The sequence below is a fragment of the Lacerta agilis genome, chromosome 16 (assembly GCF_009819535.1).
Source record: "Lacerta agilis isolate rLacAgi1 chromosome 16, rLacAgi1.pri, whole genome shotgun sequence".
In the NCBI taxonomy this organism is placed as follows: domain Eukaryota; kingdom Metazoa; phylum Chordata; class Lepidosauria; order Squamata; family Lacertidae; genus Lacerta; species Lacerta agilis.
The window spans coordinates 7,486,729-7,504,983 of record NC_046327.1 but is presented as its reverse complement, the minus strand read 5'-3'; the positions used below and the strand labels follow the sequence as shown (position 1 = coordinate 7,504,983).

Sequence of the window (18,255 nt, the reverse complement as noted above, 5' to 3'; positions counted from 1 at the left end):
AATCACTCTAAAGTAAAACTGCAACCTAAGCGTGCAGCCACATAATCTCCACCTTGTGGTGGCACTGAATGACTATACCTACTTGTCACTGTTGGCAAGTTGCCGAAACTCCTTCACAGTCATTGGCTTTTTCTGAATGTTGTATTGAGTGAAGAGTCCTGATTGCCCAGTAACCATCTGTTGAATTGGAGCTGGTATAATCAGAGAATCAATGTCATCATAGCATTTTCTTGGCTTCCACTCCTTGGGGGGAATCACCTAGAAATTTAGAGGAACAGCATGTTAACAGCAGCCAGTGTAACTTAAAAGAAGGTTTAAAAGGATGAAAACAAAGAGTTACCGGTACATTTAATGAAATTCTATATAAGGAAAGCCAGCAGTATTATCTGGAAAACTCAACATTCATGTAAAGCCAGTAGATTTGGTGGCCTAATGAGAGATATTAGTTGCCAGAATGCTGCATACCAGTGGAATTTTCTATTTGTTTTATTTGAACAGCAGCCCCCTGCTCTATAGTATCAGTGTCAAAGCTTCTTGCTATATCTCAAGGGGGAGTCAAAAGCTTTGCTAAATGTGCATTATTTGGTCCATAATAAGGGCAGATAATCTCTGCCAAATATTGCTCGACTATAACTTCTGTGATCCCTGACCATTGGCCATGGGATTGATGGGAGTTGGGAGTCCAACAAGATATGGAGGGACACAGGTTAGATACCCCTGGCCTGCAGCCACAGTGCCCAATGTTTCAACAGAGCGAATATTTGATCCTGGGTTTTAATTTCTGAAAAATGTGTTACTTTGCGTTAAATATTACCTCATGCATGATAGAAAAAGAAGGTGAAAATAACAGTGGCGTAATGGCCACAGGCTAATATTTGTGTTAACTTCAAATTATGAATAAAGGCCAACCTACGCTAACTCTATTACATATTTATTATGCAATGATAAATATGTTTTATAAAAGAACTGTCAGGCATTCTCTATTGCATTTTGTTTGTGGCAGTGAATATTAAACTAATTGGCTGAGATGCCATAATGGCACAAAACATTCACCAATGTTCCAAGTACTCTGGGGACAAAAGCACTTGGAACACTTGCAGATCGATTTCTGTAAAGGAAGGAAAAGTTGTCAGTTTGCAAGTGATTAAAACCTCACACGGGGCTCTTGGGACAAGAATAGCTTTTCTGATAGCCAGAGGATTGGAAAGCGATCCTAGGACAAATTAAAGGGCAGGAAATTCAGATACGAGGTAAAGGAGGGGCGAGAATATTTTTGGGTAAAGGACTGCATTACTTAAATGAAAACCTGGCAGGGAATACTTTCTAGTAGTGGACAGGACCAGACCCACGCACAATCACAATTCATGTGAACTGTATTGTGTTTTACATGAGTTTTGAATTATCTTCCATGCATCAGCTAATTGTCATTTGGACTAGAAACTGTTGGCCTCAGTGCTTCTCTTCACCAAAATGAGTGATTTACCAGAACAATTTATGGCTTAATTCTTTAATAATATGTTGCCTTTTACTGTTTGTCTGGTTAAATTTATCTGCCTTGCTTTCATACATGGTTGTAGTGAGAACAGGGATTTGTATTTTAATTGTAACTTGCTCAGGAATATTTTAAAGAAATAAACGGTGTGTTTTATACATGTGACTTAACTTGCAAATTACAACGGCTCTCAACTAGTGGAACTTAAATTTCTTCTTGTGATACAACTGTAGTCTGGACTGTGTAAGGATTGTGTTTGTTGGCCTAGGCTCATGGACAGATACACTGCTTGATAGAACGGTACTTGTAAGTATGTGGACAAACTGTATACTTTAACAGCATTCTTCCCCCTGCTAGCCCAACCCTCCACGTTGCACAGGCCTGCACTCTTGGAAGTTTGTGCCCTGTGCCAAGTGAGTCCTGACTCTTGACATGCTGAAGACCACTTGTAAGGACGTTCAGTGAGTAACTGAACGTCCTTACAAGTTACATGAGTAACGCGCCAGACGCAGAACTTCTAAAAACTAATTTCTTTACTGTGCACAGCTATATACAGTGGAGCAAAAGATCAAACGTCCATCTCATCCCTCCGCAGAGTCCAGGAATGAGCCCTTCCTGTTCTTTGTCCAGCAAAAGAGGCGCGGGATTCTGAACCCCCGCCTCCCCCTTCCGCGTCCTTCCGGCCTGTACCCTCGGAGTGTGGGAACCTGACCCCGTTCCCCACTTTCCCCTTGGCGCTGAGGCTCTGCGATCCTGTCAGAGCCCCTGCACCGCCTTCCTGCCTCTGAGTCCCCCTCCCCACTGGAGGAATGGGAGCTTCCGGCGGAGGAGGGGGAGGACGAGCTGGTGAAATGCACCGGAGGTTCCCTATACTGCAAACGCTCTCGCGATCCCGCCAATTGCGGGGAGGGGGGTTTCCTGACACCACTGGTCTACAAAATTTAGATAAGGTTTTCCATATTCTGGGGCTCTGGACCAAGACCAAAAGTAGTCTACAGCCACGGAACAAAGCTTGAGCACACTTGATCAGTGCCTTGAGGGATGCTGCTATACGGTCACAAGTTTTTCTTTTGTTGACAAAAAGCCTGAATTTCTTCAGGGGTGGACTTTGGTAATATGGTGCCCTGAGCAAGGGCAAAATTTGGTGCCCCCGCCCAAGTATTTCTTATTTTCATAATGATTCCTTTTGGTACAGTTTACCCATATATTTACCTGTATATTATCTGTACAAATAAAGGGATGATGATGATGATGCACCCCCTTGGCTCAGCACACTGGGGGGGCTGCTCACACCACCCTAAATCCATCATTGATTTATTTTCTAGGTAAACATTAATACATTGAAGGTCTTTTTTAAATGCTTTCAGACTGGATTGTATTTACATTAAACTGCACAAGTCTAAAATACATGACAAAATTAATTTCAGCAAAAGATGTTGCCACTTACAAAGAAATTGTGAAAATGTAGGCAAGTAAAATCTTGAAATCAGTACATCTCTTCATGTATGTACATCAGGTAAAAACATATGACAGAATCTTTAGCCATTTAAAAGGTAAAGGGTAAAGGGACCCCTGACCATTAAGTCCAGTCGCAGACGACTCTGGGGTTGCTGCGCTCATCTCGCTTTATTGGTTGAGGAAGCCGGCATACAACTTCCAAGTCATGTGGCCAGCATGACTAAGACGCTTCTGGCGAACCAGAGCAGCGCACAGAAATGCCGTTTACCTTCCCGCCGGAGCGGTACCTATTTCTCTACTTGCACTCTGATGTGCTTTCGAGCTGCTAGGGACCGAGCAACTGCAGGGACCGAGCAACGGGAGCTCACCCCGTAGCGGGGATTCGAACCACTAACCTTCTGATCAGCAAGCCCTATGTAAAATGCTCTCCACAAGTATTTATTCCACAAATTTTCAGAAAATGTATGCACACTTGAAAAGGAACTAAATGTTGCTTAGGGAAGTAGCGAAACCGTGCATTTAAGATGTATGCATAAAAATCAAATATGTGCATAGCAATTCTCATTTTCATGACTATTAAGCATGCACTTGTGATTTGGGCTACACGGTGTGAATATTTTAACAACATTTGCATGCTTTTCTTTAACTCAAGGTCAATGATGATTTTTTTAAGGCCACAAAGCTCAAACTATTTTAATTCTCATAGTATCTTCTCTTGGAGGCAACATGAATAAATTTCTGAGAATTTATACTTAACAACATACCACTGTACTCTACTACCTATGAAAACATATTGAGTCAGTTTGCATCCCAAAGAATATCAGCATTATGAGTCATACATTATATAGTTTTAAAAAAAACCTGGTTCTGAATGGAAAAACAATACAGAGATAACTGGTCCAAGGTCACCAAGTAGATGGCTTCTGCAAAAACAGCACCAGAAGCCCAATGAGCAGAAGCTGAGCAAGCCCAAAGACATGGAGATGGAAGTATCCCCATTTCCACACTCTCCAGCTCCTCAGCCCACCCCCACACCTCTCATCTTCCATTCTCGCCAACTGATGCCCTGTGCTTCATGCCTTCCATGGGTAGCGGCCTGGACGCAGAGAACGAGGTGCAGCTTCAAGTCAACAGCTGTGAGCCACCAGGTTCCTGCTGAGGCTCTCTCAGCATCTTTATCATGGCATCTCCTTACTGCTTGGTGGATTCAGCTAGCTGCCCCACTCCCTCCCTCCACCGGCAACCTCATCTTCTGCTACCATATAGGCCAAGGTTCAGCTGAAGAAGCTGAAGGTGCTGCTGGCAGATGAGCCATGGTGCAACAAGAGCATCCCGAGCATGGAGGCACTGCTGGACCTCCTGGTCAACCTCTACACAGAGTGCAGCCATGACTTGCCACTCCTGAAGGACAGGGTTGAGTGGGGATGGATCTCCTGATGATTGAGAGGGATGTTTGCAAGCTCCTCATCAATGGCACCTGGGCAGGCTACCCAGTCAACCTTTCCATTGGTGGTAGGCCCCTTCATCTCCACCATGGCCCACTTCCTGAGGATACCAGCCAGTGCAGCATCTGGCTGTCCTGGCTTAACAACAAGCACTATGTGTATATTATGTATATTTTAACGAAATGAAAAGAGTCACCGAGGCGTGTAGAGCATGTGTCTCAAATTAACAGTGCTTAGCTTTTTTGTTGTTGTTGCTATTTTGTTAATGTTGTTAGTATTGTTTTACAGATTACGAAAGCTGCATTGTAATATGTAATTCGACTTTTGTTGTAATTATTTTTAGTTGCTTTTCAGCTAAGTGTTTTCTAGATCATAATTGTTTTATTGAAGATTTGTTAATTATCTCATATGATTTATGTTGCATTTGTGATGTTCTATTATGCTTTACTATGTTATTGTGTTGTTTATTGTTTGTAAGCTGCTATGAGACTCATTTGAATGAAAAGCGGCACAGAAATACAATAAATCAAATCAAAATGTTGATTGCACAACACAGGTGGCCACTTAATCTGCTTGATAAGTAGATGCCCCTCTGCAGGTTATCATTTAAAATTATGTTGTATGCTTGAAATTCTACTCTATACTGATGATAATATTTCACCGTCAATGTTAAAAGAGGCCCCTACGACCAAAAGGCATGTATCCTTACTTCATCAACTTTGGATCACAAAACTGCACCTTTATTTGTTTCAGTGTTCCTGTAGTACTTGATTAATTATTGTTCTCTGCTTTTTAACATAACTGCTGGACTGTTGCCTGCTTTCATTGTCCTTCTATTGTTCAGTATTATGTACCTTATTTTACTGTTTTGCTGCATTTGTAAGCCACTTTATGAATATTTTGATAAAAAATACTTGATATAATTTAAAACCATAGTATTAACAATAATATAAATAGACTCAGCCTCTAACAATGCAATCCACTGAGAAGTGATTCCCATTTAACTCAATGGGACTTTCTCCCAGGTAAATGTATATAGGATTGCAGCCTAAAGCGTGACTTTCAAGATCCTTTCTCTGTGAATTATAGACTAGGGTTTCCAGAAGAATACAGTCACTACTAAAAATGCATACTATATTAAAAACTGTAACCCCGTATGCAGTCTTTTAACACAGTCACTTCTCACTGATGAGCTACAGACCAGATAAATATGACGTTTTAAAAGAAAAAATAATTCTGGTTTTAATTTTCAAACTGCATACTATATAGCTGCTAGGACATATTACAAGTTTTAGTAATCAATATTCAAATAAAAATGCCAATGCGTTAATAAAATGTTGTTTTGCATCATGCATTACACATCAGTATGCTGTGTTTACTTTAGAAATAGGCCTGGAGGAACCGAGGACCCTGGAAAAAAACTGCCTGTCTCTATTATTACAACATACTTTACCCTGACCAAAGAGCCTAACTGTTGCATTATAATGGCAGAATCCAAATGCATCCATTACTAATTCCAATACAGTATAATATTGGACAAAATATGGATATTACCACAATCAAGCAAATCAAGGTTATTCTTTGTTTTGGTGTCATGTTTCTTGGCTTTGGACATTTTAGTGCAACAAGAATATATACCTATATATATCAAGTTTGTTTGCATGTGTTATATCAAATAATATATAGTCAGTCCATTGATTTATTTCAGCTGCCAAAGAAAAGCCAAGGTGAATATTACATCTGCTGTCTCTTACTATTATAATAATAAAATTAAATGCCATAATCACTGTAGACATACTACATGATTTTTAGGTTGCAACTATGAAGCAATATGATCTCAGGAGGCCAGTTTTGTTTGGTTCTTTCTCTAGCTTTAGTCAAGATCTCATTAGTATTGTGTTGCACCCCTTCAGAAAACACCTGCATACTTCACGATACAGGTCTCCAGTGTGCAAAACAATAACCCAAGGGAGTTGTTCCTTTAACATTATATATGAAACCAAGGTATCAAACAAGGTATTAATATAAATCTACAAAGCATTTCACTTTGTAGAAAAATTCCCCTGAGAATATGCACTTGCTGTCTTTTCTACAGAGGAGAATGAAGAATCCTTGCTAGCAAAGGATGTTCCACGTGTACTTTTGAGCCCCCAGAATGTAACAGGGATGTAAATATGTAAGAACAAGTGCAAACAAATATACAGTATTTTAATTTGTTTCCGGTAGAAAGAGACATACTAAAAGAAACAAAACTGAAAAAGCACTTGGCCTTGGAGGAAAATTACCATCAGATAAAAAGGTGCTGGGAAAATTTGTAAATTTCTCACAGCTTCGATGGACAATTAAAAAACAAAAAACAATGGATATTCATGCATTATTCTTTTACTGCAGGATGTATCAGTGAGTAGCTTATACATTGTAGTAATAGAGTGCCAACTCTGTCCCCCAACAAATGCAGAATTTTATATACATTGTTGTGTAACCTTTTCAGGCAGTCATTGGTAAAGCCAAACCCATGCAACATTTTCCTGATATTTGGCAGTATTTTTCCCTTCATTCACATTGTGACATGTGATATATTGTTTCTTAAGTCATTTGCATATTAGCATTAACTAGCTATCTGACAGATCTTTATAATGGTATGTATAATATTTATGAGAACTTTATAAGGAGTGTTACGTATCAAAATTAGTGGTTCTTTGCTCTACACAGCATTTTAAAGGATTTACCTTTGCCAGTCCAGCACGATGAGCACCTTTTGATTCCATGTAAGCCAAGTACTTATTAAAGTCCCGGAACTCATCCATTGTAGGCCGAAAAGTCATGATTTTACAGCTTGGGTTTGGAGGAGGGTCCAAGGATTGAGCAGCCATGGCTGCTCAGATTTACGCCTGGTAAAACATAAACACTGTTAGTCATGCAGCAGTGTATTTCAGTAAAAAAAATATTGTAAATGCTTTATATATTATATCAATGCAACTACATCGAACTGCTGATCATGTTGTGCCTCTTTTTTCCTGCTTGTGCATAACACAAATATGTGGTTATGAAGACAAGGTTAGGAACAAAAATGGACAGGAAACAATGTTGGGAACACAACTCAAGTTGAAGACACATCCCAAGGTGAATTTTATAAAAGAAGTTATTCACTGTTTCGATCAAGACCCTCAAAGACTCTAGTTTTATATGTGTCATTGTTATTGACTGATAAGCGTTAGTGAAACAGTCTGGCTGGTTTCAATCCTTGTGTCTGGCATTTATCATAGCCCGGGCAGTTTCTGTGTAAAAGGTAATGAGGGGTTTTTAATTTGGTTTAGAGTCCTACAGTATTGTTAACTGCACAAAGTAAAGCTGTATGTCTTTCAAGTGCCTTACCCATTATTGCTAAATGGACAAATAAAGCAGAATTTAGTTCTGAAATGCACAATCCCATACATCATTATCAGCCACAGCCCGTTATTTGTTTTTCATTGGCACCATGTAATGATGCATGGGGTTCAGTCATATGAAGACAATAAATATACAAATAAATATCCTGTAGTTACAAGTAGCAGACCATCCTCCTCCTCCTCAAAATAATAAATTATTTCCACAGACACCCATAGACTGGCCCTGTCTTCAGTGTACAGGCATTCAGCAAACCAGGCCATTATGTGGAATGCAAATTCCTCTGTGCAACTTCATGTCCAATTCAGCCCTTCACTGAATGAAGGAATGCAAGTTCTGAAAACTGCACAACACTCCAATTCCCTGGCATGTTTCTGCCCACATGGTGGGGATAGGGATTTATGTAGATCCCACCATATGTAGGCAACTTCCTCATATTTTTTTTAAAAAAAGCATTAGCAGTAATATCATTCATTGCTCGTATAGGATGAACTCCTGCTTTATGAAATAAGTAATTTAGGATTTAGCAGAGCACAAAAGTCCAACAATAAATATGCAGCCTTTTATGTATTTGCTGTTCAAAAGTGAAAAGCTTAGGAGACAATACATTACTTGGCATTCTAACAAACTCCTAATAAGCGTATGAGGTGGAAAAAGGCTGTGAACAGGTTAAACATTGTTTTTACCTGCTGATTTGACACCTGTCTTCTACATCAACCGGAACAAACAGGTCACTGTCCACTTATGTACCAGGAGACTGCAGGAGAGAGATAAATTGTATTAATGCAAGTGTATAAATAATAAACTTTCACATATTTGCAAACATGGCAATACATTTTTTATCAATTTAATAAAATATGCAATCTAAGTTTATAACTATTTTATTCCGAAAGTTTTTAGTATAATTGACAGATGAAACATGCAGCTCCAGAAAAATAACTAATGAAAACTAGTGTTAAGAACTCAATAGTGTTTGTAAAAAGATGCTGTAATATGAAAACAAATTACACTTATTCTAACAGACATCATGCAACGGAAAACTGACAGAAGTTTCATTGTTACAATATTGGGGGGGGGGAGCTCCTGATTAGAATAGATTTATTTTGACTTCTAATGTGCAGGTAGAAAAAGTCTACCTTGTTCTACAGGTATATTTCTCAACAGAAAACTGTGGCAAAGGGGAGAAGCTTCATCTGCCAAAGCTGCTCTGGAAGACTGTTAGGGGACTGAAATGGCACTGTTTGCAAAAACGTGTAATGGTGATGTTAACTGTTTGTATCTCTGTCTTTTGATAGTAAAGTCATTATTATTAAATCCCAAATCATTATAGGGATGGAGAGGCTTCTGCAGCCTTACAGGTATTCCATACAACCCCATTGTTGAATCAGCAAAATTAAGTTCCTAAAGAAGGAAGAAGTACATTTGAACTTCCATTCTTATAACCAAGCATCTACTCATGAATTTAATGTATTTTTTCCTTGCCAGAGCATAGTCATTTCAAGCCTTTTATGTTCTTGTTAACATACCAAAATACATAGATACAGGGTGGATTTGATTTGAATCAAATCGATTTAAATTGCGATTTAAATCACTAGTCAGTAAGACTTGATTTAATCTTTTTTTATTATTTTTACAGAAAGACTCATTCTTGCTGGTATAATCTTAATATTTACAATCAGAGGAAGGTTTCATTTTTGGAATAATAAATTTTCAGAGTAGTTTTTACTGTTACAGTACTGTATATCAAAAATTACCGATTTGGTTATACTATTAGAAATACATAGAAATATAATTATGAAATTATTGTGAGGCTTAATAAGTTAACTGTTTATATTTGGACAACTTTTCTGCTGTACTTTATTGGAAAGAGAAAAAATAATCATTTCCTTAATAACAATTTAAACAATTTATTTAACTAAAGCAATAACATTATAGCGTATGTATCCAGGTTTGTTAACTGATGTGGTTAAACGTCTTTAAAAAAAAAAACTTAGACTGAGTTTAGCACACACGAGAAACTTAAAACAAATCCTTATTTCCTGATTAATAGCTTTTGGACTATAATGTAACTTAAATAGAAAACTAGAAAGACTTTTCCTCCAAAAGCATTTTATTTTAAAAATCTGATTAAAATAAAAAAACCTGATTAAAATAAAAAAATCTGATTTTTAAAATTTATTTTTTAAAAAATACCTTTGATTTTTATCCACCCTGCATAGATATGGCAGAACAACCAGCTCTACCCACCAAATATGCAGACATGTATTATAGGTAGTAGCAGTGCTGTTATCACCCCAGTTCAAACTCACACTAAAAAAAAAATGGAGGAAGTTACCTGTTGCCCATCTCAGGGTTAGATGCAATTATTTCCCAATTTGCAGGAGACTGAACTGATGGCAAAAGCTAGCTGTACCAAACTTAAAAGAACTTGTCAGAAAGAATAGGAAGCCACATGCCTTCCAGTATAAATGCCTGGCTAGATAAATATAATAGCCACTTAGGTTTAACAAACCAAAAAGCATATGCCATACACTATGTTTAATTACATGCTCTAGTTTCAATCTAGGCAAAGCAGAATATAATGTTACATACTACTTCTCCATCTCATAACAAAGAAAAAAGGGCTCCAACTCAGCTACATTTAGTGAAATCTCACGTGTCCAAATTAGATTATGCCAGCTGTGACTTTCTTTTGAACAAGGGAAGGCAAGAGCATCACCTTTTGTTGAGCACAAACCTTTGCAACAAAGCTGTCAAGTTATAAACTACCACAAGCTAACTTTCATTTTCATATCACAAAAAATGAGACAAAAACTTATGTTTCACTGATTTGACAGCAGATTGACAGTTGCCTGAACATAAATTGCATAACGCATTTAGCATACTATAATATGCACTGGCACATTGTAGCCTATCAGGATGAACAAAAATGTTTTGACAAGTGAAAAATGTCCTCTATTTGTGAAAAACATATTCTAAACATTAGGCTTCACTGAGCTATACTGCCAATGGAATAAATTAAACTGTGGGAAATAAAGCAAGTACAGTGGTACCTCGGGTTACAGACACTTCAGGTTATAGACGCTTCAGGTTACAGACTCCGCTAACCCAGAAATAGTACCTTGGGTTAAGAACTTTGCTTCAGGATGAGAACAGAAATTGTGCGGTGGTGGCGCAGCAGCAGCGGGAGGCCCCATTAGCTAAAGTGGTACTTCAGGTGAAGAACAGTTTCAGGTTAAGAACAGACCTCCAGAACAAATTAAGTTATTAACCAGAGGTACCACTGTATTAACCTTATCCATGGTGCTAAATGCTTTAGTTATGTCTTGATTGGAATACTGTAACATGCTATAGGTGGGCCTGTCCCTGAAAACCACTTGGAAATTTCATTCACTGAAGAATGCTGCCAGGAAAATCTTGACTGGACCAAGTGTTAGGACCATGCAACCCTTTTAGTCTAACAGCTGCACTGGCTGCTGGTTTCTTTCCAAATATAATTCAAGGTGTTGGTTATTATCTTTTAAAGTCTAAACTACTGGGGATCAGCCACTTCAAGGCCCATTCCCTGCAGTTGGCTTCTTAAGTGGCAATGCCCCATATGTGAAATTTCCTGTTCCAAGAGAGTAAATCAACACCTTCTTTATCAAGATGCTGCTGGCACCTGAAAACCTTTCTTTTTAACCAAGTCTCTGATTCTGATGCTGTTTAAACTATTCAACTGCAAGCTCTGGCTCTCCGGGTTCCCCCTTTTTCCATAGAGTTTTTGGTAAAAGACTTGATATTTAGCTGTTTTAGTATGGGATTGTTGTTATTTTTGTGTTTGCTTCTATATTTTGTTAGCTACTTTGAGCACCTCCTTTGGAAGGGGAAAAAGGAGGATATTTTTTAAAATAATTGAATATTGGATTGCATAAGTCCTGTGTATAAAGAATTTAAAGCACGTATAGGGCAGGCATAGGCAAACTTGGCCCTCCAGATGTTTTTGGCCTACAACACCCATGATCCCTAGCTAACAGGACCAGTGGTCATGGATGATGGGAATTGCAGTCCCAAAACATCTGGAGGGCCGAGTCTGCCTGTGCCTGGTATAGGGGAACTCTGGATCTTCAGATAGTGGACTACAGCTTCTATTAATGTGGATCACTGACCATGCTGGCTAGTGCTGATGGAAGGTGGAGTCAAACAACATCAGGAAGGCCTACAGTTCCCTACCTGTGACTTAAAGCATTTGTTCTACAAGTTTGCACATCAAGCTTTGCACTTTTCAGCAGAAAAGATGACAGAAGCAGACGCTGCTTATTAACTGAGACAGCAATCAATCCTATATGACTGAATTTGTACAGATGCAAGTGGGAAAAAGTGAATTAGATCTAAAGTATACACACACAAAAATGAACACATATATGCATATCATGCTGTACACAGACAAGCAATATTCCACTAGTGCAAGAAGAGATCATTGGTTCTGATGATAGAGAGGGCTTGGACATGTGATTGTATCCAACCAAGGTACTGTATAATCAGAGTAGGCCCACTAAGTTAATCATGTATATTAATTTCAATAGGTCTGTAAGAATATGACCAACACTGCATAGAATCCATGTAGTTTGCATGGTAATGGGGGCTAGCCCTCCACCACAGAGCAATATGTCCCATTTGGGACTAAGCTGCAGAGGTTGAAAAGCAGTCTTTGCGAAGAATTCAAATTATAAGCCTGAAAATTGCACCATGGTGCATGTCATCTTGGGTTGGGGTATAGTTGGGGTTTGTTGCTGTTATTGATATTAATTTTGGTATCTTTATTTTTAGATCTTATTATGATTTATGTGGAAATTGTTAAATTTGGCTGTGTACTTTTTGATGCAATTTATTGTTTACAACTACTTTTGTTATATTTGTAACTATGTATTTTTTCATGTTGCAAGCTGCTTTGAGCATGGTTTTAAATAAAGAAAGGCTGCATACAAATAAAATGGTGTATGTATGTATCTCCAACTACTTGTTTATAATTATTGAACTAAGAGAAGGCAACTTCAGCAACAAATGTATCTCCACCTCAATAATTCAAAGTGCATTTACAACTATTTTATAAATAGTTGCTGCTTTGAAAGCTCTTTTGTTGCTTTTATTTCTCATGAATGAGAAGCTAGGGCACTTCATTCATTTCCAATATAACTAATGTCCCCGAGGTACTCTATGAGCATTTCTTTATTTACATCAGCAGTTTGTAAAATACAAGTGTAAAATGCATCCTGATTATTCCTACCAGGTGCCTCACTGGCATGCCAGAAAGGCAAAACACAGAAGAAAAGTGAAAATTCTGAGGAAAGTGTTGTGATTATTACTTATTAGAAATAACAGCACATTTAAAATAGAATTTTAAGAAGCTCAGGTTAATTTATTACAATTCTACCAGGGTCAGACCTTGGTCTTTCAAATTTCAGAGGTGCTCTGTGAGATGCAAATATCCCCTCCCACCACCTCTTGCCTTCTGTTTAGCTCAATTCACTACGTCAAAGTTGTAAAACCCTGTGGTGCCCCCTAGGCTTGGCACCCAGTGCAGCAGAACCAGTCACCCTGCTCCAAATCCACCTCTGTTTCTACAATGCACTTATTAAGACACATGTGCATCATCACACTGCTCAGACAAAGAACCGAAACTGTCTATGTATACGGCATTTTAGAAATAATGCTAAAAATCCATCTGAGTGCAAACTCTCACACACAAGTTCCCATATGGGAATTCATAAATGGGGCTCTCTGTTTAGTAAATCCTCAGTCAAGACATGGGAAATTTTGACCTCTGATTTATTCCAGCTCCAAATTTAAAGTTTATACAACAGTCCCTTGGGTACCTCAAAAAGATTTTAAAGTTTGTTTTTTACAATTTTACTGACCATGTTCCTTTAAAAAGTTACTGCTCTGCTTTGATCAAATATTCAAATTTTAAAAATTCAAACACAGTACTTTAAAAGCATTAGCAACTTTCACATTAATAGACACCATTACTACATTGATTAGAGAAAGGATGATAAAGAACCCACTCAAAAAGAAGTCACCTTGGAATTTGTTATGCATTTCAGACATTGCTTTGTTACATTTGACAATTTCTGAAATACTTTCCCTTGCAAATGTGCCCCATGCTTCTAAAATAATACTATTTTCTAAAACATTTAGATAACAGAATGATATTAGAGACATTGACTGGCATAACTGTGACTACATGTGCAAGGTTTCAGATCTACATGACCCACATAAAGCAAGCAAAGAAAGAACATTTCACCATTCCCAGGGGCCCACCAGTGGATGGATTAGCAAAAGGAAAACACATTGCCTTCCTCCTTGTAAAAAGCAATACACCAAAACCCTCGGCCTGCAGAAAGAGAGTGATGCTCAATTCACACCAGCTCAATTTTCACAAATAAGTAGAAACACTGTTCCTGACTGAGCTTGGATTTTATCAGGGCTGACCCATGCCTGAGGCAGAAGATCCAAATAACACTCCCAAGCACACTCATTAACATACTGCTGCACACCTTTCTCCATTTCATCAAGACTTGTAGAGTGGATTGTGCCCGGAGAACAGATTTGTCTCCCTCTCATTCTGCCACCCTTAATGGCACCAAAAATTAGCTACCTAAGGTGACTGCCTCAGCCTTCTTCATGATAAAACTGCATCTAGATTTCATTCTTGGCACCTGCCAGTCGCACGATAGCATGATACAATACACGGGAACTAGACTTACAGAGGAAGAGAAAAATGTAGCAGTTTGCTCACAATTTTCTTTAAAATTTGAGTTTAGCAGATTTTATGGAAAATGCAAGCTCCAAAGAACTATATATATATATATGTGTGTGTGTGTGTGTGTGTGTGAAGTTAAAAAAAACTTTTGTTGGAATTTTTCACTTTTATTTGTTGGTCTTATATGCACTCCACTGTTTGAGTGGGAGAGTTCTCAGACTATTAAATTGCAGTCCAGGGATGGGTGGAACAGGGGTTGAGCTACACAATTCTGCAGAAGCAAAGTACTGTACTGCATCTTGAGAACTGAGAATACACCTGGACAAGGGATTATTTGCATCAATCGGGTGACAATATGTACAAAGAGTTTGGAAATGTCCTAACAAACAAGTCTCATGACACTTTTAAGTTTAATAGATTGTGGCATCAAATATTGTGGATTATAATGTACAAAACTTTGTACATTTACAAACTAAAAAGACTCAATGAAAGTTCAATGGTTAGCCATTATGTGGTTTATGCTGATTATGCCATGACTGTTGTTTCAATAATATACCAACAGACCAGATTCTGGTTACACAACATAAGCTTCAGCTACTGTTGGGGGACATCACTAGACAACAATCAATTATCATACTCTGATGCAGCTACACAGGAGATGCCTTGCTACTAGTTTAGCGTACAATAACTTTCAAGCAAGGAGTGGGGAACAAAAGGTGGGGGGGTTTTTTAGTTGTTTTTTACATCTCACAGTTTCTGAGAATTATGAGATTTTACAAACCAAACATTTCAAAACCAATAAGGAACCTGCAAACAGCATGAGAGACACATCTGGAAACTTCTTGCAAAGTGTAACAACAGCTGTGGTCACCCTGTTCTGGCAGCTTACACATGACCCTTCGAGGAAGCCTATAGATGACTCAGTACATTCATAATTCCAAGAATGCAATCTAAAAGTAAACACCGTGAAATGTTTCTTTTTGTTGTTGTTGTTTTTCTTTTAAACTGAAACCCAATGCGAAAGAGCCAGCTGCACCTCACAAGGGTTGGCTTTCCTGTGTGTGGCGGCCACCATGGACTCTCAAGTCCCAAGGATCTGGAAAGGGACCATGCTGCTGTCCCTTCCTACCCAAGTGGTCATTTCTCTACTCCAGCATTTTGCTTGGTGTTTTGCTTTTGTTTCTATTTTTCCCTTCCCCCATCCACAGGGACAGCAAGCGCCTCCCTTGGCTTGGCGCCTCAACCCTGCCAGAGCCAACTTTGGCCATGGAAGAAGGGCCCGTCGCCGCCAGCCATTCGCCCCACTCCATGGAGCACCTTCCCCTCAGAGGCCACTTTCCTCCTCCTCCGCCGCCCCCCTGGGTGTGGGGGGGGGGCTCAGGCCGGCCCACCCTCCTGCCAGGTCCCACGGCGACCTCCACTCAACCCCAACCCCCAAATATCCCCCCCCTCACAACACCGGCCCTCGGCGCTGCTGCTGCCCACCTTTCCTCGCCCCTCAAGGCGCTCAGCTGCCACAGCAGAGCCTCCCTCCTTCAGGGCCGCCGGCCGGAGTCCGGACCCACCTTCTTCCTCCCAGGGCCCCACCCCCGGCAGCCCATCCTCCGGAGACCGACCCCCCCCCTTCTCTCTCTCTCCACCTGTTACTCCCCTCACGAGACGCACGGCAAACCCATCCCCCTCCTCTCCCCCTCCCCGCCTGCCCCCTTATTCACCACCCGCCATGGCCGGATATACCTTTTCCCTCCGCCTCAGGCGCCGACGCCGCCTCGCCTTGGTTTGCCGGGCACGAGGGGGTTAACAGCGCGGGAGAGGGAGGGGGGTTGGAAGCAAGGAGCCCTCCTCCTGCTGCTGCTAAGACCTTACCGCACTTCCTCGGAAAGCTTCCGACCGCGGCGGCAACTATTTGCGCGCGCACGCTCGCGCTCGCCCCCCTCCCTCCCTTTTCCCCTCTTTATGGTGGGGACTTGTTGTTCTAAATGTAAGCGAATGACAGCTACGGGCCGCGCACGCGCACCGCTGTCGTCGAAGGGCTTCCTCCTCCTCCTCCTCCTCCCACACCTTCCCACCCACTTTTTTTTTTTCTTCTCTCTCTCTCTCTCGTCCGCCGCGAGCAAGCGCTGTGGCGTCACGCGACGCCAGAACGCGCCGCGGCGTGGTTTCCTGCCCTCGGAGGCCACGTGACCGAAGGAGGCTCGCCGATGTGTTTTCCCTGGACTTGAGGAGGATGAGGCGTGGAATGGGGGTGTGTGTGTGTGTGTGGAGTGCGGAAGAGAAAGCCGGCGGTGGTGGACGTCGTGGGGTCTCCGCGTGGGGTGGGTGTTTGTTTCAACCACAACAAGGAGTTGGCGGCTCTTTGTTGGGAGCACGTTGACGTCGTCGGTGTTGTTTCCCACACCCACCTCAGAGATTTCCCCCCCTCCCTTGTAATAGTCGATGGTCTCCTCCTCCTCCTCCTCCTCACTCCCCCGCAGCCGCGAGAGGGTTAACAGCGCGGCAGACCTTAAAGACTCAGAGAGGCAAGGGAGCGCGAGCTCCTGTTCGGCGGCAGGGGGTCCGGCTGCGCGCATGCGTTCGGGATTTGGGGCCGCGCGCGCCCCTGTTCGGTTTGGCTGAACCGGCGGCGTGAGGCGCAGCGCACGGTAGCTGAGGCGGCCGGTGGCGGGGAGAAGAAGGGGAGGGACCCTCGCCCGGTTAGCTGGAGGTGAGAGGTCCTCCTTTGTGGCGCCAGGTGCCTTGACAAATCACCACACGGGCAGAGCTGGGGGGGGGCTATAGGGGAGGCAGGTAAGAAAGGAGCATGAAACTCACCTGCCCCCCCCCCACATATTATATACAGGGTGATTCATAATGAAGTATACAGTTTAATGGAAACTCTATACTTCGTTATGAATCACCCTGTATATAAACCACTCAATAAATAAATAATCCGCAGGGCAGAATTGGAGGTAAACCATATTCAGAGCGTATATATATGCCCACGCGGTTTGAAGAAAGTTGAAACTTACTCCTGCCCTATTAATATTGTCATTACTATGGGGACATAACATTCTGTGTTTTCCACTCCAGTCATGCAACCAACCCTAAGCAGAACTGATGGCAGCTGCTTAAAATGTCTAATAGAAGACAGGGAACCAGAGATTGCCTTAAAAGTGGCCACATTCTGTGCTGCCGCTATAAAACTAAGGAGACAAGCTCAGAATTACTCTAATGTCCAATGTCTTGACACACATATTTTGAATTAGCGGTTAAGGTCGTCAGTTGCATATTTTAATTGTTTTGTATCTGTGTTATTTACCGTGCTCTAGCTCTAATAAAAATTATAGAGCTTATGATTTTAACCTATGTATATTTACATGTTCTCTATTGCTGTATATCTCCATATTTCTGGCCTGTGACTCTAATAAATTCATTCATTCATTCATTCAACACCAAACATTAAAACTTACTGATACAGCTGTTTCCTAAAAGTTGTATAGCTATTTATCTCCTTGACATTTGATGGGAGGGTGCCACCACAGAGAAGGCACTCTGCCTGGTTCCCTGTAACTTCTGGCACTGAATGAACTGCTGGAAGGCCTTCGGAGCTAAACAGCAGTGGGTGACCCTTAATTGCGATTAATCTGCCCTCCTTGGACAGCCTCCACGCTTCTTAAACTGCCATACCGGGCTGTTCCTGAGGTACGTAAAACAGGGCTGTGTTTTCTCCAGGAAGTTAGCAAATCATTTTA

At 40.8% G+C, this 18,255-nt stretch overlaps 1 protein-coding gene across 6 annotated transcripts in view; it reads right to left on the bottom strand.

Annotated features, from left to right (window-relative positions):
- KDM4C (lysine demethylase 4C) overlaps nucleotides 1-16,425 on the bottom strand; it is a 201,777-nt gene extending 185,352 nt beyond the window's left edge. For 2 of the 6 annotated variants that reach the window (XM_033173901.1, XM_033173908.1), the window contains exons 1-4: nucleotides 16,262-16,350; nucleotides 8,469-8,539; nucleotides 7,125-7,286; nucleotides 83-258 (exon numbers count right to left, since the gene is read on the bottom strand). In XM_033173901.1, the coding sequence (XP_033029792.1) occupies nucleotides 83-258; nucleotides 7,125-7,268 (320 nt within the window). In that variant the 5' untranslated portion in view covers nucleotides 7,269-7,286; nucleotides 8,469-8,539; nucleotides 16,262-16,350. Of the gene's footprint in view, nucleotides 1-82; nucleotides 259-7,124; nucleotides 7,287-8,468; nucleotides 8,540-10,117; nucleotides 10,817-16,009; nucleotides 16,033-16,261; nucleotides 16,351-16,390 lie in introns of those variants that run through there. The other 4 variants (XM_033173902.1, XM_033173906.1, XM_033173905.1 and 1 more) reach the window with 4 other exon arrangements.
- Nucleotides 16,426-18,255: the final 1,830 nt, after the last annotated feature.